This window comes from Tachysurus fulvidraco, chromosome 2 (genome assembly GCF_022655615.1).
Source record: "Tachysurus fulvidraco isolate hzauxx_2018 chromosome 2, HZAU_PFXX_2.0, whole genome shotgun sequence".
NCBI classification, from domain to species: domain Eukaryota; kingdom Metazoa; phylum Chordata; class Actinopteri; order Siluriformes; family Bagridae; genus Tachysurus; species Tachysurus fulvidraco.
The window spans coordinates 35,721,444-35,743,719 of record NC_062519.1 but is presented as its reverse complement, the minus strand read 5'-3'; the positions used below and the strand labels follow the sequence as shown (position 1 = coordinate 35,743,719).

At 39.4% G+C, this 22,276-nt stretch overlaps 1 protein-coding gene across 7 annotated transcripts in view; it reads left to right on the top strand.

Annotated features, from left to right (window-relative positions):
• The first annotated feature begins 1,177 nt into the window (after nucleotides 1-1,177).
• LOC113653170 (A-kinase anchor protein 13) overlaps nucleotides 1,178-22,276 on the top strand; it is a 69,954-nt gene continuing 48,855 nt past the window's right edge. For 2 of the 7 annotated variants that reach the window (XM_047810630.1, XM_047810625.1), the window contains exons 1-5: nucleotides 3,542-3,726; nucleotides 9,421-9,464; nucleotides 12,631-12,781; nucleotides 19,024-19,311; nucleotides 21,542-21,725. In XM_047810630.1, coding sequence (XP_047666586.1) covers nucleotides 9,432-9,464; nucleotides 12,631-12,781; nucleotides 19,024-19,311; nucleotides 21,542-21,725 — 656 coding nt within the window. In that variant the 5' untranslated portion in view covers nucleotides 3,542-3,726; nucleotides 9,421-9,431. Of the gene's footprint in view, nucleotides 1,406-3,534; nucleotides 3,727-9,420; nucleotides 9,465-12,630; nucleotides 12,782-19,023; nucleotides 19,312-21,541; nucleotides 21,726-22,276 lie in introns of those variants that run through there. The other 5 variants (XM_047810628.1, XM_047810631.1, XM_047810626.1 and 2 more) reach the window with 4 other exon arrangements.

Genomic DNA, 22,276 nt, shown 5'->3' with positions numbered 1-22,276 from the left:
TGGATTTATATTGAAGTCTGCTACTATCCACTAGAAGAGCTGGTCTCTGACTCAACCTTAGGACTCTTACCGTTAGTGATATTTATATTTATATATATCTTGATGTCTTCCATGCTTTTAATTTTACTCTGTTCAAAAATATCTGGTTGATAAGTCAGATTTTGCTTGTAGCAACTAGTATCTTGCAACGTCTTTAAATCATCTTAAACAGATTGTCTGTTCGGTTTGTGACACTGTATTCATTTGTACCAATCAACAGTCTCAGGTTCATGTTTAAAGGCAGCAGCATCATTAGCACTGATTTATTAGTTTAATTTGGAATATTATTTAATTTACATAAATAAATAAATTGGGGGACGGTGGCTTAGTGGTTAGCACGTTCACCTCACACCTCCGTGGTTGGAGGTTCGATTCCGGTCTCGTCCTTGTGTGTGTGGAGTTTGCATGTTCTCCCCGTGCCTCGGGGGTTTCCTCCGGGTACTCCGGTTTCCTCCCCTGGTCCAAAGACATGCATCTCTTTAAAATTGTCCGTATGAGTGTGTGTGAGTCTGTGTGTGCCCTGCGATTGGTTGGCACTCCGTCCAGGGTATATCCTGCCTTGATGCCCGATGACGCCTGAGATGCCTGACCCCGTGACCCGAGAAGTTCGGATAAGCGGTAGAAAATGAATGAATGAACGAATGAAATATTTTTTTGATGTAGGTGTGTGATGATAAAGCTACCATTTGTTTAAATTTATTCTGGTCAAAACATGTTTTGAAATTTTACAATTTACAATTTAATCTCCTTAAAATATAATAAAAGAAAGTTTATAAATCAGGTAATTACATTTTATTCATAATAATTAATTTGTAGCAATGATAGACATTTCTGTTCCCCTGTTTGAATTTCTTAGCAAGAGGAAGTGTATAAGAGGACAAAGCAAATCTGTGAACATTTAAAAGTTAGAAAAAAAGAAGTGAAAAGAGAGAGAGAGAGAGAGACACAGAGAGAGAGAGACAAAGAGAGAGAGACACACACACAAAAACAGAGAGAAAGAGAGCGAGAGAGAGAGAGAGAGAGAGAGATATCTCTGCATTTTGCTTGTCTCTCTATCACTTCTTAAACAGTCGCGTGCCTACTGCTCCTCCTCCTCCTCCTCCTCCTCCTCCTCCTTCTCTTCCTGATGTTGCCATTAGAAACGCGCGCGCCGCCGCTGGAGCTAACGAGCTTCCTGTAAGCGCACGAGCGCTGTTTCTCACAACAAAGATCAACAGTGCTTTTTATTTTTAACGACTTTAAACGGCATTTCTGTAGCTTTGTTTTGGAAACTGTGCGATATTAAAAGTTTGTCAGAGCCATGTTTAAGGATCGCCTATGTGTCTAAAAAAGGGAAACATTTGTGATACAAACTTCTGAAGCTGAGGTAAGTTAAGCGATGCAGGAACTAATGTAATAACTTCTGAAGTACAACGAAATACAGTGAAATGTTCAACTGATAACAAACAAACTCACAACTACTAAACTTCCTAAGGTTTTGTATCTATCCAGAGGGGGGAGAGAGAGAGAGAGAGAGAGAGAGACTACATAGAGAGAGAGAAAGAGACTACAGAGAGAGAGAGAGAGAGAGAGAGAGAGAGAGAGAGAGAGAGACTGTATCCATACTACATAAGTCCCATAATACTGTAATAGTATAGTATGGTTTACTTTAGTACTTTTTCTTAGCATACTATTTAGTGTTTATTATTATTTATATTTATTTTGGAAATATTTATTATATTTATATTATAATTTGAAAGTTGATTATTGTGCACTTTAAATGTAAAAACGTGTTTTTGAGATATTTGTGGGCTTTTATAAAAGCCACCCCCACTAGCAACAGGAAAACTTGCACTTTTTGTGCAACTTATGATATTTAAATTTCACCAGTTCATATTTATATGAAGCTATCAGGATGCTGTTGGCAAATAGTTACATTCCCAGGAGCTATCAGAGGCTTTTATGATCACTTTTCCTGTTCCTGGTCTGTGTGAAGTTTCACATCTATGGCCATGTCCATATGGGATTTCTCTCTGCTTTCGTTCCACGTTTAAGAAATACAGCAGTAGTAGGACTGACGACTGTCCTGTGATGGAATGCCGTCCCATCCAACATGACACTGAGTGAAACTGCATAACTGAGTCATTTCTCACAGCTTGGTAAAAGATGCTGGTAGAGATCATGTCTGTATCAGATGCCACGTGATACACAGGTTCTAATATCAGCATCATATTGAAGATTTTCGACATAATACACAGACACACAAGTTCTAGATTCACAACCTATTGGGACACATTTTCACCCCTACAGACAGTACAGCTTTTCACTTGTGTTCGGTGGCAATGATTGACATTTCAGCCTACATCAGACATTTTTAACCTACCCACACTCCTAGGACAGAGCTGCTGTGTGGGGGGGTTTGTTGCTGTTTTCATCTTACTGTAATATGAACAAAAGCAGATTGTCTTTCATGTCAGGTTTAAAAACAAAAAACAAAGTAAGAATCCATATAAGTTTTGGTCAATGAGATAAAAAAACCAAAACTAAAAAAGCTAAACAGACAAACAAACAGAAGCCAAATTGCCATTTGTACTAAAGTCCACAGCGGGCAGATAACCATGTTTGTTCTAAGCTGTTGTGAGGAAGCTGGCTGATGTGATTGCATGTTGTTGCAGCTAAACACCTTGCACAGCAAAACGTCTGGTGTTAAATGAATACTTCTAGCACACATTTGTAAACAGTGCTCTCCTTTATGCCTTGTTCCCCGAAGGCGTCCATTCAACGTGGTGTGCTGTATACCTGGCAATAGGTCGTAAACAAACGCGTATAAGCCAAACATACTCAGGTAATGTTAGGGAAATGATCAACAAAGTGGTGTGATGGCTTATTATTTTCCTGTAACATGTCTTTAAGTGTTCTATAATATCATAACAATTTGATGAGGCCTATGATTAGGCCAATATTTTGGTTGTTTATAGCTACATATACACAAGTAGGTTCCTGCTATCACTTGTATTGTAGCCCCATAAATATTCTCATGTCCCTATGAATTAGCTGTTACTATAAATATGATGTGCATTATAGAGAAATCATGAAATTTGTCCTTCTAGAAATAACACAGTGTAGACACGAATAGTTATATCTGGTACAGAGCCAAAGCCTCACCTAACGGCTCAGCTGTTTTATTTATTGTGTTAATAAACATAAGCTGATCTCATTGTCAGTTTTGCTAGTTGCTGAACTGGTATTTATTAACAACAGCAATGATGACACCTGCCCTCAGTTGAAGTCTGGGTGTGAGATGAAAAATGTGACAGCAAACTAGATGTAAAGCATTAAGCTGTAAAAAAAAAAGAAGAAGTAGAAGGAGGTCAATGATGCGTTGCGTTCACAAGAATACAAGCGGAAGGTGAACGTCATAGCAGAACATTAACCTGGGAGGCCTCAGAGAGCAACGAGCAGCTTCAGGGATACAATACACACACAAAAACAGACACACACCTGAAGTGAATGCTGCTCCTCCCCCATGCAGCGTCACCTCCCTTATCTCCTGCCTCGAGCACAAAGCCGCATTTAGCTTCCAGTAATAACAGAGGGGTGACATAACATGCCATGCATGGGGCAGACACAAAGACAATCTTTAAGTCGGACTTTTGTGATCAAATGCTGAGTTGTTGGCTCCAACTGGGGTTCTACACAACAGTTAAGGTAAGAGTTCTTTAGAGACAGAGAATGAAAGCTTGTGTTTGAAACTGAGATAGAAAAAAAGAAGTGTGTGTGTGTGTGTGTGTGTGTGTGTGTGTGTGTGTGTGTGTGTGTGTGTGTGTGTGTGTGTGTGTAAGAACTGGTATATAAAATGAACTGCTTGTTTCAAATTAAACCACACTGACACAAAGCATATGAAGATGGCTAAAAAAAACTTTGAGCCTTTTTGAATTTGAAACCTTCTTCAATTTAAACTGTAGCAACGAACGAACGATCACACAGAAACACGTGCTGAAACCGTCGGGTGAACGCTTAGCTTACGGTAAAAGTTTAACGCTATTGGAGGAAATTGGTGAATGCAATGAAATTGTATTTGTAAATTCTTCTTTATTAATTCCCTAGCTTTATTTAATCACTTTAAGAAAGGATACCATCACTATCACAGTGCCCTGTGCTCTTTAGTACAGGAATTAAACCTATATAAGAAGTCTCAGTCTTACACGAAACCGATACAGTCACTTATCATGAGACGTTCAGCAATCTGACTCAAATCAGGAGGCATTTCTCATCAGGAGGAAAAGAGTTTAGAGGAGCTTGAAGCTTACAGATCAGCCTCGTCTGTCTCGCGACGCTCGGCCTAATTCACCATCTGATCCCCACGCCTATTGGGTTACACTACAGCCGAATTTCCAGTACACAAGCAATGAGACGGGATTTGCAGTATTTGCACCATTTTAAAAGTAAATATTCAGTTCCTTCCTGTTTGCTTTTAGTTACAGGAACACATGATCATGACATGGCCTTGAAGCAGTGACTGCTGATCGTTATGATCAGATTAGATGGATGCACACTCTAAAGTCAGATAGGAAGCTGCGTTCATGATCTTAATAATCGTTTGCATTCATTACACTTATTTCTCATTCGTCTTCTCGATCACTGCTGAAGAGGTGTTACAGATGTGTCTAAAAACATCTGGCCAAATTGAGAGCAAATCTATATGTAGTATAGTATAGTGTTTATCTAAGGACCTTTTTACACCTGGTCACTTCTTGTGTTTTCTCTGATACAGGGGGGCATGGTGGCTTAGTGGTTAGCACGTTCGCCTCACACCTCCAGGGTTGGGGGTTCGATTTCCGCCTTGTGTGTGGGGAGTTTGCATGTTCTCCCCGTGCCTCGGGGGTTTTCCTCTGGGTACTCCGGTTTCCTCCCCCGGTCCAAAGACATGCATGGTAGGTTGATTGGCATCTCTGGAAAATTATCTGTAGTGTGTGATTGAATGAGTGTGTGTGCCCTGCGATGGGTTGTGTATCCTGCCTCGATGCCCGATGATGCCTGAGATGAGGCTCCCCATGACCCGAGAAGTTCGGATAAGCGGTAGAAAATGAATGAACGTTCCGTTTAGGCCACATAAATGCGTCTTGGCAAATCGGATATCAATCCGATCTTTCTACTCCCACCAAAATGCAAATATATTTGACCTCATTTCTGGGGTAATTGAAATGGAACGGTTTTCAGAATGCAATCAAAAAGAAGACGAAAAAGCTTGTTAGGACGGTTATGCTACAAAAACAGCATTTACTGTTTGCTGCATTTTCGCTGGTGGCAGCAGTGCATTTTAAGACCCAACGAGACACTTGGGTGAAAGATCACCTGCGAGTGATGTACTTCCGTTTGGGAGGAGTTTAGCGCTGACGTACGTGGCTTGAACAACCACATTCATTTACACCTGTCCAGTTTCATCTGAAATGCATCCCAGTCCACCTCCTGAACGATCAAATTTATATCCGTCTCGAAAACGTTTCAGAGGGCATTTACACCTGGTCTTTTTACGATCAGATAGCTATCCGATCACAGAAAACGCATGAAGTGACCAGGTGTAAAAAGCCCCAGAGTGTCCTCATCGGACACGACACATACTGATGGGCTGCATGAGCCTGGGCTGGAAAGAAATCAGCTCCAGAGTCACTTGTTCATACCAATCGGTGTATTTTTCTTCTGGCCGTTGGTGATTCCTTTGTCTTTTGTGCTACAAAAGTCCAAAAATTTGTTATCCCCAAATAATTTGTTATTTAAACAAATCCATATAATGCTGCTTCATTCAAAAGACACTGATTTATGTCAGTTTGTGATAGCTCAGAACGTCACTGCAAAAAAAAACCTCCTAGACACAACTGTAATGATTAGAAGTCAGTACATGAGATAATCGTTGATAATGATATACTTGTTTAATGTAGCATTCAATATTAGATGTATATAACTACTGCATGTAAATGTTAGGCTTTGGGTAATGATGCAGTGTAAAAGAGCTTCTTTTTGTTTTACAGCATGACAGTAAGGAAAGGTGTCAGTAGTACAGAGTGAGGACGATACGTTATTGCTCACAGCAGTAGAAGTTGCTGGTTAGACTCGGAGATGATAACGTTTAGTTGTCCTTTTTGTAAACTCTTTGTGTGAGGGGGACTCACACCTGAGCCACAGAGCAACAGTTAAACAAACTCTGTGGTTAAACATTAACCCCAGACCTTCACTGAGCTTCTACCATTAAACACCACACACACACACACACACACACACACACACACACACACACACACACACACACACACACACACACACACACAAAAGCTGTCTCTCTCTATTAACCTCTCTCACACACACTACCTCTCTCACTCTCTAACACACACACGCCACATTGTCTGACTCTTTCTGTGACTCTTTCACACACACACACACACACACACACACACACACACACACACACACACACACACACACACACACACACACACACACACACACACACACACACACACACAAAATCTGTCTTTCCCTGTGACCCTCTCTCTCACACACACTACCTGTCTCTCTCTCTCTCTCTCTCTCTCTCTCTCTCTCTCTCTCTCTCTCTCACACACACACACACACACACACACACACACACACACACACACACACACACACACACACACACACATACACACACACACACACACACACACACCACACTATCTGACTATCTCTGTGACTGTTTCTCTCTCACTCACACACACACAAACACACACACACACACACACACACACACACACACACACACACACACACACACACACACACACACACACACACACACACACACACACAGAGATATTCAGTCAACTGCGACTAATGTAGCTTGAGAGTCGACCTATGAGCTGAAAGATCTGTGAGACTGAAATAGATCTGAGGCAGTAGGAGGTAAAGTAAATAACACAGTTAGTGAATTATAATATACAATCCAGCACTTCTACATAAGTGAGTGTTCTATAGCCAATCAATTCCTTTTTCATAGAATTACACCAATTCACATCAACATTTTACAATTCATTGCTGGCATCAGATCTTTCTTGTGTATTCTGTATAGTGCTGTTTTTAAATAATCTGTCTGGTTTAGCTCAGGAATCGAAAGGCTGCTTTGGGCCACATCCTTGTTTTTGTTGTCAATAAGGAAAAATGAAGTGTTGGGTGGAGCACGGGATTGGAGAGGTGGATTAAAATTAGCTTGGGTGGAACTGGGAGAGATGATACTGTGCAAAACAATGCTATGGTTTTTAGTGCAGTGAAGTATCAGCTAACAACTTTTTTAAGCCCCACAGCAGAAATACAGGGGTTAAATTATTGATTAGGCAGACTGCTCAAATATTTAACTAGAATAGAAAAGCTGGCTTCTTTGACTTCCATCTCATGGCATTCAAAAAAAAAGAGTGATAAAGATATACAAGGTAAAGGAACATCCAGTGTCATATGCTATTGGGATGACCGTAGGTCCACTGTACATAAGACCAAAACATACAACAGTAAAGAATACGTAATAAAGAAGTAGTTTCACCTACATTAGACAGACTTGTGTTATCAGGTGTCACTGACAGGCACCGGGATCAGATGACTCCGAGTTTTAATGTTAAACGTGCTTGTGGCCCTGCCAGCTCAACAAATCTCCTCATTTGTGTAACAGAGAAACATTCCTAGCAAATAAATGAAGCTCAAAAGTAAACCCGATGTCCTGATTGGTGGGAAACACGTGTGTGGTTTTCTGAAGACGTAGCGAGCATAACAATAACAATATACCTACAACTAGTGTAAGCAAGTGGATCTGTGAAACATCCAATCAACCAATCATGCAGCAGCAGTGAAGAAGAAGAAGAAGAAGAAGAAGAAGAAGAAGAAGAAGAAGAAGAAGAAGAAGAAGAAGAAGAGAAGAAGAAGAATGTCTTTATTATCATTGTATTTTCCTGCATACAACGAAATTAGGAGCACTGCTCCTGATCGGTGTAAGAAAAACAGACATATAACCATGGACAATAAATTTGACTATAAGACTGTACAGTACACTTTTACACGTAAATACACCAAGTGATATTCACATACATGTTAAGAACTCGTAAAGATACATGTTAAGAACTTTTGTTAAAGTTCACAACAAAGAGAAGAACAGGAAAAAAATGCTATGCGAGCGACTTTGACATCAACATGGGTTTTAGAGCCATGCAATGTGGTCTCCTGCTGCTGTATCCCATTAACCTCAAGGCTTGGCATGTTGTGTATCTGACTTGCTTTTCTGCTTACCACTGTTGTAAAGCGTGCTTGTTTGAGTTACCGTAGACTTCCTGTCAGCTCTAAACAGTCTGGCCATTCTCCAGTGACCCACAAAACTGCTCCTAAACCTATTTTCCTTTGCAAAACAATATAAAGGATGAAACGCCTCAATCAGCAATTTCTCAAATACTCCAACCAGCCCTTCTGGCAGTCACTGATCCTGTTTTCTTTTTCTTCGATTCTTTAGCTCTTCACCTGTATCTGCATGATTTTAAGCATTGCAATGCTGCTACATGATTAGCTGATTCAGCAGCTGTACAGCTGTTTCTTTATCTTTTACATCACAGCCAGTTCCGATCGATCAGAAGGTGCCGAGTCACTATTTTTTAATAACATCAGCTTTGACAGCAGTGTCAGCTGCAATGTGTTAGTCTACTAAACATATCTTAAAGCATGCTGTTGATGCCATGCGTGGCCTTTTCTAACACGACACACAGACTATAGTCTTTAATAAACCCCAAATTGTTAGCATTAACACAATTTCAGCACTATTAGAGCCCTACTATACAAAGGCTTTATGCTAGGATTTATTTCTTAATTATTTTATGCAGAAGTCATAAAAAAAACTTTGTCTTGAAATCAGCTCCTGCGCAAGGACTCGGTTCTCCTATACTGACACATAGTGTGTTTAAGGGAAGAGGATTATGACAGCGGTATTACTAGAGCTGTCTGAATAGCCTTTTTACGTGACCTTTAATTCCAAGGTTTGTCAATAATTTTACAATTTTGTCAGTAAGAAAATGATCCAACAAAAGTGAACACTACTTCATCTTCAGCCCATTGAAGCAGTTTGAATAAAGCTCCAGAGAACTAAGAGTAGTGTAATGACTAAAACTGAATGCCCTGTTTTCAGACCAGCATTTATCCCATAGCAGGAAGTTGCCTTGTTATATATTGAGGCTGGTTCACTTTTTTATTTTATGTATCGACTACTTTTCTTGTCAAGCTTTACGAAAAGCAGAACAGCTACTAGAAATCTGCAGAAACACCGGCTCGAAGTATTTGGACTGTTACTGGTGCCGTACCCCAAGCCTTTCTCTAACAATTGTTTTACTTTCTTTGCAGTGTCCAGTGTCATGAAACTTAATCCACGTCAGGCTCCGTTATATGTAAGTATAGCTTTCAAACGCCTTCTGTGCACCTGCTGCTTTAGTAGTCAATGTAAATTTATAAATGTATCAGGAAATATCAACCTCTTTACATCTTTACTAAGTCTAACTCTTGATTTCACCCGAAAGACGATCAGACACGAGATTCTAGATTTCTAACCCTGTATGCTTTGTTGCAGTTTATTTAGTCGCATGTGTTCAAGTAAATAGTTTAACTGAAGGCAGATCATCAGACCAGAGACCAGATTTGAGAGACTTTTCAAAGACTTTGCTAGATTTATTTATTTATTTATTTTTGATTAGTGAATATGGAAAAAATGACATTTTAATGCGAAAAGTCAACATTCGGTCATTTTAGTTGCTTAATCTTAACCTTTATGAGCAAGGGATTTTGTGTAAATAGACTTTTTGATTTAAGTTATTTGAATATTCTTGTTCTTATCACTTTTGCCACATCACACATCCAGGGTTGTGGATTCAGTCTTGAGCTCGTGGTTAATCTCAGTGTGGGACTTTTGCACGTTCTGAATGGAGAACGAGAGCGCAAATGGGTGCGTTATGCCTGGCGCGTGATAACTTTATCCATAATTTCATCCTGCCATGTTTCCTGGATAGATCCATCTCACGTATAAAGCGTTTACTGAGAAACAACAAATGAGTGTACCATTATTGCAAGCAATTCAGAGTTTAATAAAAACCACGAGGGCTACAACACTATTATGATGTTATTGTAAGTCATAAAGGCATAAAAGACAATTATGGGGATTATTATTCCACTTTCTGTGAGCAGGACAGAGCATAATATTTAAAGGTGCAGTAGGTAGAGACTGGAATGAGCTCCATTCTAGAGGTGAAGCAGCAGTGTGTGGATGCTGGATGGGATAATGAGTCTCACCTAATGCATGGAGTGCATCAACAAAGACACGGTCGTGTGCACAGGGGTTTCCCAGCTGCTCTGAAATCTGATCCTGTATCAAAGACACCTCACACAGTGCAATTATGCAGGTGAAAAGCTATCAGTTCACTCACAACACTGAGAGAACAGCAACGCCGGCACTGACAGATCACCTCCACTCGTTCTTCTGTCTTTCTCTCGTGGGATTTTTCCAATACTGAGTGATGTTTAGTTTCATTAAAGACTGTAGCTGGATGAGAAAAAAAGCAACATGTTAGTATGTAACTAATGCATTTTTTAATGAGGAAATGAATATAGCATAGTGAATAGAATAGAAATAGTGAATCATATACCTTAACAGCAAACTGATTCATTTGTGAACCATTAATAAAAATGGAAAATGATTCAAATCATTATGAAAATCAACAGCTGAGTTTTTTTTGTTTGATTGGTTACAAAGGTAAAATGTGTATACATTTGTCGTTTATCTACTTTCCCTGAATAAAGTTTGAAAATCTCTTTTCTATCTGAGCTGTTTGTTAAATTTCTGTGGTGCAAGGTGAAATGTGGAGCTGCCCTCGACCAGAAGCGCAGAGGATGTGTTGCTGTTGTGCATGAGGTTTTGTGCAACTTCTCTTTGTGGTAATCTCTTCAGGTCAACAAGAACACGATATCCTGTTGAACTCCTCCTCAGATAACGCTCGTTTCTTTGCTGAATTTTGCCTAGAAACTGGCAGGCTGTTAGGCTAATATGCTGTATTGCTATATAGCAAAATGGCTAATCGCAAAACATTAAGACATTGAAACTCTGGCTCATTGTTTAGCATCAAGTAAAGTTCCAATTTCTTTGTTTTCTTTTTTTTCTAACTGATTTTGCAACCTAGAATCATATTGACTCTACAGCATAGTGCTGCTGAATTCTCAAATCTGATTGGTCAGGATTTCTTGTCAGTTGCAGCACCTCTGGTCAGTACTTTTGGCTTCAAGGGTTGTTTTTATTAATTCACACAATCTAACAATGGATCATTTCTACATTGTAAAACATTGACAGCAATTTACTGACATTTGATTTAAATTTATAGTAACAACTGTACTGTAAATATCTTGTATGTAAATAGTGTAATGTTTTACAGGATCTATAAAACATAATACATTTGCTTATTGTTTTTAAGAAGACCTTACATTTGTGTTTTTGAGGACCCAAGCATGGCACTTTCTGATTTGTAACTCAAAGCGTGAACCACTGAGTCACTATAAGCAGCTCGATTAGCTTTTGATTCAATCCAAGCTAGCACTGAATTAACTCATGCAAATATATGAACTAGCATCAAAATTTCAACTCAAACAGCATATTTTATTTTATTCACTTATTCACTATTTTATGTTATTTTATTCAGCATATTTTATTTATATTCACTTAAAATAGCAGCTAAATGAAAGGACACAAAAATTATTTACTTTTCAGCTCTGCCAGAAAACATTAGCTATCCCACAGTACATTACTGGAAACCAGTGCACTTGTCCAACTTCTGAATTTGTGGCCTAATGGTTAGAGAGTTTGACTCCTAACCCTAAGGTTGTGGGTTCGAGTCTCGGGCTGGCAATACCACAACTGAGGTGCCCTTGAGCAAGGCACCAAACCCCCCAACTGCTCCCCGGGTGCCGCAGCATAAATGGCTGCCCACTGCTACGGGTTTGTGTTCACGGTGTGTGTGTGTGTGTGTGTGTGTGTGTTCACTGCTGTGTGTGCACTTTGGATGGGTTAAATGCAGAGAACGAATTCTGAGTATGGGTCACCGTACTTAGCCGTATGTCACATCACTTAATTTTGCATAACGCTGACTCAGATGCTCCTCATCAAGTGATCACAGGTTAGATTTCTATTAGCAGACATTTATTCAACATTATTGGAAGGATTGTCCACTGCCAGAATTTTGTTGTATGTCAGTCTGTCATGAGCTGTGCGATAACCAGGATATCAATAAGACTGATGATTTCAAAGCAAAATACCAAGCTGCACTATTTTGTCGAAGAGACCTTCCTTTGTGTGTATGAATTTGTTCTGTCTTAATGCCACATAAAGGTGTAGAATGTTTTTGCCTCAAAATGGAAATGCTGAATTACTGCCATTATCATTTTCATTGTAAAGCAACTATGACTGTGCTTTATAAATAAAATTGACATAATAATAATAATAATAATAATAATAATAATAATAATAATAATAATAATAATAATAATATATTGTAAACCTGTGGTGTTGTGCATTAGGGCAGTTGTGTGCTCACCGTTCAGCTCGGCGATGGCGAGCTGTGTGAGAGAGAGGATGCCGAGTTCTTCCTGATCTTCACCGGGTCGACTCAGAGGCATGTGAGCAGCACACTGAGGATCAGCCATGACACCCTACAGCTGGTGTGTCCAGGTAGGTACTTTTCCTTTATTTATGCACAAAGCACAACAAACAGCATTATATAAACTACAGACAGAATTCAGATCTGAGGAAACTTGACCCTTAGGCATTTAGGCGTAATCAGGAGAAAAAGCCAGAAAATAAAGAGAACCCTATAGAAGCAGAGAAACTTAGTGAATTACTGAACCAGGAAACTAGAGTATGATGACCATACAAGAAGCACATACCTGGATAATAAGATAATAATAAGCCTGCTTGCAAACATATCAACCGGGGAATGTTAATAGGGAACAAAGGCCATGGCAGAGACGTAGCTGTAAAAAAAAAATCATGTTGGACATATCTTTGTAAGTGTGATGAATGCGTGCAGTTTTGCTGGATGCCAAGCAGTAGTAGAATATTTGGTATATGGTATGTCATCATTTTTAGTCCTATTCCACTGAAAATCATTCAAACATCATGTCCGTAACAAAAAAAAAACCTTCTTCCTGCAGTAAACCTTAGTTGTTCATCAGATTCCCTTTGCTCACAGTGTAGCTACTCGGCTCGTAGTTTTCTACGACGCATGATCTCACTTGGTTAATAGTGTTTTTCACCACAGTAGCTGGTGGCCAATTAAATGTGATTCAACATGTAAAGGGACGTGCACAATTGACTTCGCTGACCTTTTATGAACGTCATTATAATTATAATGAGATTACAGCACAAAACAATGCTTTTTCACATGCATACAATCAGATGCTGTGTATGCGTGTTATATTAACCAGCCACAAGTTTGGCACCGTTATTAGAAAATTCACTGGAGGTTTAAACCAAAGATCTAAAATTATTTATTGTGAAAAGTACAAAAAAAAAAAAAAAAACAGCTCATGATCATGAAAACAAGAACAATAATATTGAACATCAGAATCACTTGAGTTTACAGCACAAAAAGACAACACACAGCAACAAAAGCTTAACAATGAAACACTCAGAAATTAGAACTTATATATGGGTGGGAATGAGGAGCAAAATGAAGGTGTGAGTGACCAGTGACATGTGATATGATCATGTGACTGGGATGGACTGAAGGGCAGTACCCATAAAATAAAGGGCGGTTTGTTTCAGCAGAACCATAACAGTGAGCAAAACAGGAAAATTCATGAAGTAAAACAGGAGGCATGCACGGAGAAAGAGTTTTAGACTAAAACTATACAAATATAAGGTAATACAAATGCTTAACAAATTAATTTGTACATTTGGTAGACACCCATATCCAGAGTGATGTACATATGATTTTATCTCATTTTATACAACTGAGGGTTAAGGGCCTTGCTCAGGAGCTCAGCAATGGCAGTTGGTGTACCTGGGATTCGAACTCACAACCTCCCGATCAGTAGGCCCGCACCTTAACCACAAAGCGATGACATCCCCCAGAGGACACATTTGTAAAATGTATGTTTCACTGTTATTTGGTGACGCTAAAGCAGGGGTAAAAATGTTACCTCCACAGGCATGGCACACTTAATTAATCATAAGATTCGATTTATTTACTATTTCTCTGTTTAATATTCATTTTGAGTTGTTACAGCTTTACATGTGGTTCATGAAAAAACAAGTTTGTGGTCAGAATCCCAGAATCAACTGTATGGTGTATGTAGCACATTTTATGATCGCTCACAGAAGAGTTCAAATGGAAAGATCCAAATCAAATCCCACATTGGGGGTAGGAAGTTGTAACTAAGAGGAAATCTTGATTGTGGACATGAGCAGTGAGGATTAGAAAGTTGAACTCTGTTGTAAACTGGAGGTATTTAGAAGCATTGCTATTGCGCTTCTAGTTTCTCTCACACAGATAGCTGGATGATTCAGTGCTCTGCTTGGCATAAGATCAGATGAATTAGATTTCATCTCTGTAGAGCCCCAGTGAGTGAGGGCTGCGGAGGAAGACCTGGGAGGCATGGGGAATTTTAGCCCGAGCTCCGGCTGGCGTTTATTCAATCCACACTTTTCAGCCATCTTTTAAAAAAACACAACAAAGCAAAAACAACACAACAACAGCATCCCAGACGGGTCAGCTTTTGCTCCATTGGGTTCAAGTTCACACTCCTTGGCATGTATATAATATGTGTGTGGGTGTGGGTGTGCATCTCACAAGCACTGTTAAGCATTATGGAGTGAGTCTCTCTCTCTCTCTCTCTCTCTCTCTCTCTCTCTCTCTCTCTCTCTCTCTCTCTCTCTCTCTCTCTCTCTCTAGTAGTCACTGAAAACAGAAAGAGTCTCTCAATAGACTCACTGGAATAAGACACAGGTGAGAATCGTCACGTGTCCCCTGCCAGACACTTGACCATGCTCTACTCTGATTGGCTGTTTCTTATCATTCTACTTGCAGCTAGTCACAGAGAGTTTCACACTGTTCCAAGTAAATGTAATATAATTTAATGTATCACCATGTACATGTAATCACCATGGGAACAATGACCAGGATATTTCAATAGATACTAAACAGAATTAACTGCTCCATAATGTGGAACCACAGGAACTTAAAAAAAAGCCCATATATATATAGCCCATTTTTTTTGCTCCTAATTTATCTATAAAATTGCACACATTTTTTTGTTAGCACTCTACAACCAGAATAGCAAAGAAACAAATTGCTGTAATAAACACACACACACACACACACACACACACACACACACACACACACACACACACACACACACACACACACACAGTAGACTAACACAACATGCCTAATAAAATATGTCTGTAAAAAACATGTTTTTTTTCTGAGCTATTCCATTAAGGCAGATTTGCATTGGCTTATCCATTCCATCCGCATTAGCTTAACCCTTTCCGTTTTAACTGAGAGGTGTCCAGAGGCAGCGGGATCTGTTTAGTGAGAGAAAATCTGTTTAGTGCAGAAACCCTGCAGCTGAGGATAGAATACGTCCAAACTCTATGTTTGTGCAGTTGCATCATATCTCTGACTTTTCAGTCTCACTTGGCTTGATTGTCAACAATGTGGCTCGACCATCCTGCTCATATGTCTGCCTTCTCACACCAGCAGAGACGCAGCAGCACTCAGGATGTCAACACAACATGCTCAGTGATCTGATTAAAGGCTCAGGTGGATTGGAGCAGGAAGAGTAGGGCACAGGGAGCATTAAAGCCCACAGAGAATACACTCACGTTATTTACATTATCTGGCTGGGTGTATTCGAGTGTTACACAGAAGTAAGAAGAAAGACTAGATTAGCAAGGCTAATGTGAGCTTGAAAAGCATTAGTAATAAATCTGAATAAAAATCTCCTGAGCATTTTAAACATAAAGTCTGTCTCACCTTTTTTTTATTTTTTTTTTATTTTTTTGCAATTCATTGTTTCATAGTCAGATTTGAAGGAAGTATCATCTTGTTTTTTCACTGAAGGTTTGTTTTTAAAAGTTTTATTCTGACTGTTTGTGAATTCTCTATTCGTGCCATTGCCGGCAAATGAAGGACAAATCCGGATCAGTTGCTATCTCATCAGTGTCCCAATAGAAGTGCTGAGACAGAAGCAGTTGCAGTTAAGGAAGTTTTAATAACAAGGTGCCAAAAGGTCCAAATTGACAGGCAGCAACAAACAGCATAGACCAGAAACCAGAAACAAGATGAGAATAACGATACTATATGATTTCACTGAGTGTGAGTGAGAGCCACCTTAAAGGGAGGCTGTTAGTGAAGGTGGAATTGGGAAAAGGTGAAGGCGAGCAGTAAACTGGTGTCTGTGAATGAGGAAGTGAGTCTGTTGCAGCCATTTTGTAGGCCACATTCAAGCCTCTGGTGATGACATTTACTCATGAAAAATGGAGCAACTTGCGGTGAACCAAACAGCATCAGTTTACTAATTATATCACAGTGCTGTTGACTTCTCAAATCTGATTGGTCAGATAGTCCAAGATGTACAATAAATATATTAAAAGTCATGTTCTTGTTTAACAAAGAAAATACACTGAATTCTTGGAAGGAGACTCTGGTGTCAGCGCCCTAATCATCAGTAAGTTTTCCACCACAGGAAAGGACAGAGGTTTCCCAGAACTCGAGAAGCTGGGAGAAAAAAGCGTGTCTGGATCAGGAATGATGCTTTCTAGTCTTGCAAATGTCACTTAAGAATTAAAAACATAAAGAAAAATCCTAATCATTGGCAAATTGTTGTGATGTAAGAGGAATAAAGCACATGTCATTTTGCTGGTCAATAATATTAGAAAATTTGCACTGATATTTTAAAAAAATACTTCACATGGATAGTATCATAAACTGTCACACAAGGTTTTGCCAATATTTCTGAGCTCCAAGAATGGAATATCAGTACATGTCTAGTCTGCACACATCTCTACCCGGCCGCTCAGCCACACATTTCTGTGTAGAGAACCTCAGAAACTGTGCCAGCCAGAATGTTTTAACTTTGTGGTCAGCTTGGCTGGTCTTTATGGCCCGTGTCAAATGATTTAGCACTAACGCTAGTCCTGGCCCAACATGCCTGGGTGTGGTGTAAAGTGGCTGATGGGCATGGAGAGGAATTTCCTGGGTGGACTTATGACCCCAGATTTAGTTTTTCTGTCTTTATGGGTTTGCTGGTGTCATATTTTGTCAGTTATGAGACGTGTCATTTATGGTAATGATTTAACATTCTATGTGTTCTCATTTCCTGAGAGCTGTTGCGTTATGATGACTGATCGCTTCATGCCTCTGTTAAACAACACCATGTCATGTTAGTTCCTTTTGTTTTGGGGTTGGGAAACAGCAAGCTCACACTGTGTGTAACTGCAGACTTGCTCGGTTGGTGCTTGGTTGATATAACCTTGGACTTTGACAGTCTTGTGTGTTGCTGTGTAGGGTGAGACTTGGCTGCCACATTTACAGGAACCACAGGCTCCTTCTGTAGTGGTTATGGGCTGGGTGTGGGTTGCCATACAGATAATGAGCCCACTTTACTGCTGTGAGGAAGCAGATACTTTAACACTGTGAGGTTTATAGGAAAGGAAAAAAAGCATTTCCCTGTATAACATGCGTCTTCCAAAAATATTTGTCTGTTTGGCATATGGCAAGTAAATTCCAATTGTCTTTTGCAGTAGGTGAAGCATTTTTCATTATATTTAGTCATTACAGCACAATTACAGTTTAGTTAAGAAATTACAATCACATTTCATTGCTTACATTAAGTCACAGTTGCTTAATAGGTCTTTAATGTGATAACAATTCTATGGCGTTGTAATATGTCTGAGCAGTATTGTCATAAATTGTGGTCCAATACCCCTCATTCATCAGAATAGTGCAGACAACACAAGGCATCTCGGTCTGAATTATGAATCTGTTGTATGTCAACAGCTATTTGATTGCAAATGATAAATCAGTCTCATCTGTGTGGACACAATGAAATCCCATCTAATTGTGGCGACAATGAGCCAATCAAAGCCAAACATTCAGGATGCTACATCTATCTTAGATCCTAGGAAATAAGTGAATGGACAGGGAAAGCAAATCTGTAAAGCTGAAAGATGCTTGTGTATAAGGTTTTTGCAAATAAAAACAAGGTAGTTATTTTTCACGATTGTCTTCTGTGCCATGAAGATTTTAGACCTCCACTGATGAGGGTGACTCTGTGAGGATCCTGAGGCATCTAGAAATGTTCCAGCTCCAGTTAGACTCTGTTATTATAAGAGGAGATGCCATGTGGTCTTAGAGGACAACAATCTCCTCATCAATACAACATTTGTCAGACTATATTTATAATCACCCCCTGCGGTGTCACCCACATGAGGATGAGGTTCCCCTTTGAGTCTGGTTCCTCTCAAGGTTTCTTCCTTCACCATTTAAGTTTTTCCTCACCTCAGTCACCTCAGTCACCTCAGACTTGCTCATTGAGGATCAATACAAACCAATTTAAATATATCTAATATTAATCTTGAATTTTGTATTACATTAATATTTATATTATACTTTATAACCTTTTGTTCTACAGTATGTTTATGTTCTGTAAAGCTGCTTTGAGACAATGTCAATTGTAAAAAGTGCTGTACAAATAAATTTCTTGAATAGAATTTAATATTTATCTGAAATTCTATTTTGGAGCAGATCCAGATAAATCTAGCTCTAATTAAGATTTAAGTTATTCATTTTGATGAGACAGGTTTCCATTTTCTACCAATTTGATTTGACATGTTTTGAGGTTATAAGAATCAAGAATGACTTTTTTGACTCATCTTTCTTTCTGTGTTTTCTCCCTTTCCAGCCCATGACCGCTGCGAGTCAGTGGTGGTCAGTCTATATTCTGGGGGTTCGGATGGGCTCGTTCATCACCCGTCCTCAGAGCAGATGTGTTTTGTACAGGACTTGGCCTTGGACATGGCTCAGTTCCTGTTGGGCACAGTTGGTGAAGTCAAAGGGACGGAGGGCGCACTTTTGCTGAACGAGTGTCAGATCCCTCTGCTGGAGTGTGAGAAACTGGACCAAAGTCTGGCGCTCGCCATCAAACATCTCACGCTGCCTCCTGACTGGAGTCTTTTAGGGGATAGTAACGGTAAGCACCACTTCATATACAACGTGCAGATCCAGTTCATTTTTGGGAAGCCCTTCACACGTGTATCATCATGTAAGACATATTGCACATATCTCAAGTCGAAGTGCCACATCCAAAAGTGAAAAATACCTGGAAGGTCTGTATAATGGGATTTAAATCTCTTTTTGTAGTTTTAACTAACAAACTATCAAAGTAATAAAAATACAGTATAAAACAATCTACACAACAAAAGCCAAAGATAATACAGAATACATGCCTTATAGGTTGATATGACTCATATTAGTTCCTTTAAAGACCTGTAGAGGGCGTATGAGAATCAGAATATGAGCAATTTTCTGTTTGCTGTTATTATACAGCTCCAAAAGGAAATGTACTTGAGAAAAATTCTGCAAGGATCCTGTGGATACCAACATCTTAGACCATCCAGAAGATCTTTACTGACTTTTTCTGAAGTACCATCAAAAACACTGCTGTTATTCCTATCCGCTTTATCACTGTTTTTTTTTCGCCCCATTTAGCAATCCCATTTGATTACCAGGGTTACCATCAAAATATCACATGCCATACTAGGACAAACATTGTGGGTGGATTATGATAACAACATTGCATTCAGTCTTTGTGCATGGCATTTTAATCTGTGATGCCAAATTTTGTGTAAACCCCATCAGTCTAATTGAATAAGAGCTTCTTCTTCTTCTTCTTCTTCTTCTTCTTCTTCTTCTTCTTCTTCTTCTTCTTCTTCTTCTTATTATTATTATTATTTTATACTGTCCATTCGCTACATCCACAATTACATATACAACCTACAGTATGTACTGATGTTTCTAACTATGTCTATGATGTTTCTATAAGCCACAAAAACAGAAGTGGGGCAAACTTTCAGTTCCTTAAGCTGTACTGTACCTCATGGCAAATACTTTCACTCTCTACCAAACGATCAACCCTGAAATACAACAGTTTTAGCCTTATTGAAAATGACTTAACAACTGCATATTATTTTGAAGGTGCTTGAAGCATTCAGTAGTAGGATGTGTGTAAAATCATGCGCTCTGCTCTTTAGTAGGTGGAGTTAAGTCATAAATCATAGTGGGGTCAAGGTTTAGGCAAAGAGAGTTAACACAAAGAGTGTGCAAAACAAGCCAAATAAACAGGTGAAAACAGTTGGGGAAGATGTAAATAGATAACTAAAAAACCCCAAAAAACTCTGGAAGGTTAACATGGACAGATGAGATTTAGTAACCAAACAAAACAATAGGGTGTAAACAGACAAAATGATAACACAACAGAACAGGTACACACATTTGTGTTACAACACAATGACATGATCAGGGAGGAGACTGGACCAAAATGAAAGGTACATGGCAAAACATAAACATCAGGAACTAACAACCACATACAGCGCTCGATGCCCTGGGAACTGTGCCACATGCTGAGAGGCAGAATTGTGACAAGTTTTGATCCAAAGCAAGTTACAGTTCAAGGTCTTCAAAGGTCAAGGGCTTTGATCAATAAGTCATACGTCCTTCTAATGATGTAGCTCGGAGCCTTCTCCACTGAGGAGAAGGATAAAAGAAGAGAAACAACACTATCTGGTTAATAAATAATAATCCAGCTACATGCTGGCAAATTGTTTAAGTGTCAATTTGCAAAAGTATCTGAAAGATCTTAAAAGAAGGGAAATCAGTGCATCGATGTATGAGTTTTCAAACCAGTTAAAAGAATAGATGAAGATTTCTTCACCCTGTATAACATCTCCTGTATGTATACCATTGTGCTGAACTCTATTGAACTTTATTCAAATATGAAGAGAGCGTGTGTAAGAGGCAGAGAAGGTGAGAGGGATAGAATGCCCTTTATGTTTGTATTTTGTAAGAAACCTTTAGTGACCCGGACTTGGTGCATGTCAGGGCAGAGCTGCAGTTACTCTTATGTAACCTTTTTTAATTGAAAATGAACACGTGCATGTGCCATCCATTCATCATTGCACTTACATGCTCAGTGAAAAGGGACACGTTGCTTTGTTGAGTCTAGGCTAAACCTGCCTCCAGCGTCCTGCTCTTTGTGCTGACACAATGGTTACAAATCACCCATCAAATGTGTTGACACGCTTCACTATTCGTGAGCCCAGTTGATATTAAAGTGAAAGCAACAATACTTTGACCTGCTGCAAAAGATATTGACACTGTGTCGAACTATCTGCTCTCTGAGCATGCTAACATTTGTGTTGTAGCTCTGGAGCCTCAGGAGACGCTACTGCACTTTGCGGCTCGTCGTGGGCTCCAGCGAGTGGCCTCCTTCCTCCTGAAGCAGCCCGGAGCGAGACAGGCACTGGCACTTCCCAACAGAGAAGGCGCGACCCCGGCTACCCTGGCACAGGGTTGTGGACACAGTGCGATGCTAGAGCTACTTACACAGTGAGTGTTTCGTCACAGCAGAGAGCTTCTACACTCATGGGGTTTGCAAACTAACCCTCGGATTACGTTAAAGCAAACTTTCTCATAATTATGCAATCACAGAGTACAGGAAATATATACCAATTAACAGGATCCAGTTAGCTTAAGGACTTACTAGCTAGGCTTCATTATTAGCAACATAAAGAGCTTTTTTTTAGTGTGTTGCCCGAATACATGCATGAAAGATCCAATTAGAATAAAAAGCTTAATTTGGCTCCTTCCAGCCTAGATTAATAATTAGCATCCTACACATTTTGAAACCTTTTTTATATACTGTAGCCCAAAGCTAAGTTTTTTTTTTTGGCTTACGAAAAAGCTCATTTAAATTTGTGTTGGCTGAATAAAGCCGTCCCTGCTCATTTACAGCTTTAGTCATTCTCTCAGATCCTCAGCACATAATCAATGGGAAAGCTGATGGGAAAATTCTGCAGCGTGTTTTTTTACATGTATATACATATTGATTTCACGTTACTTAATTATGATTGGTCAGGAGGTGTTGATTAATAATAAAA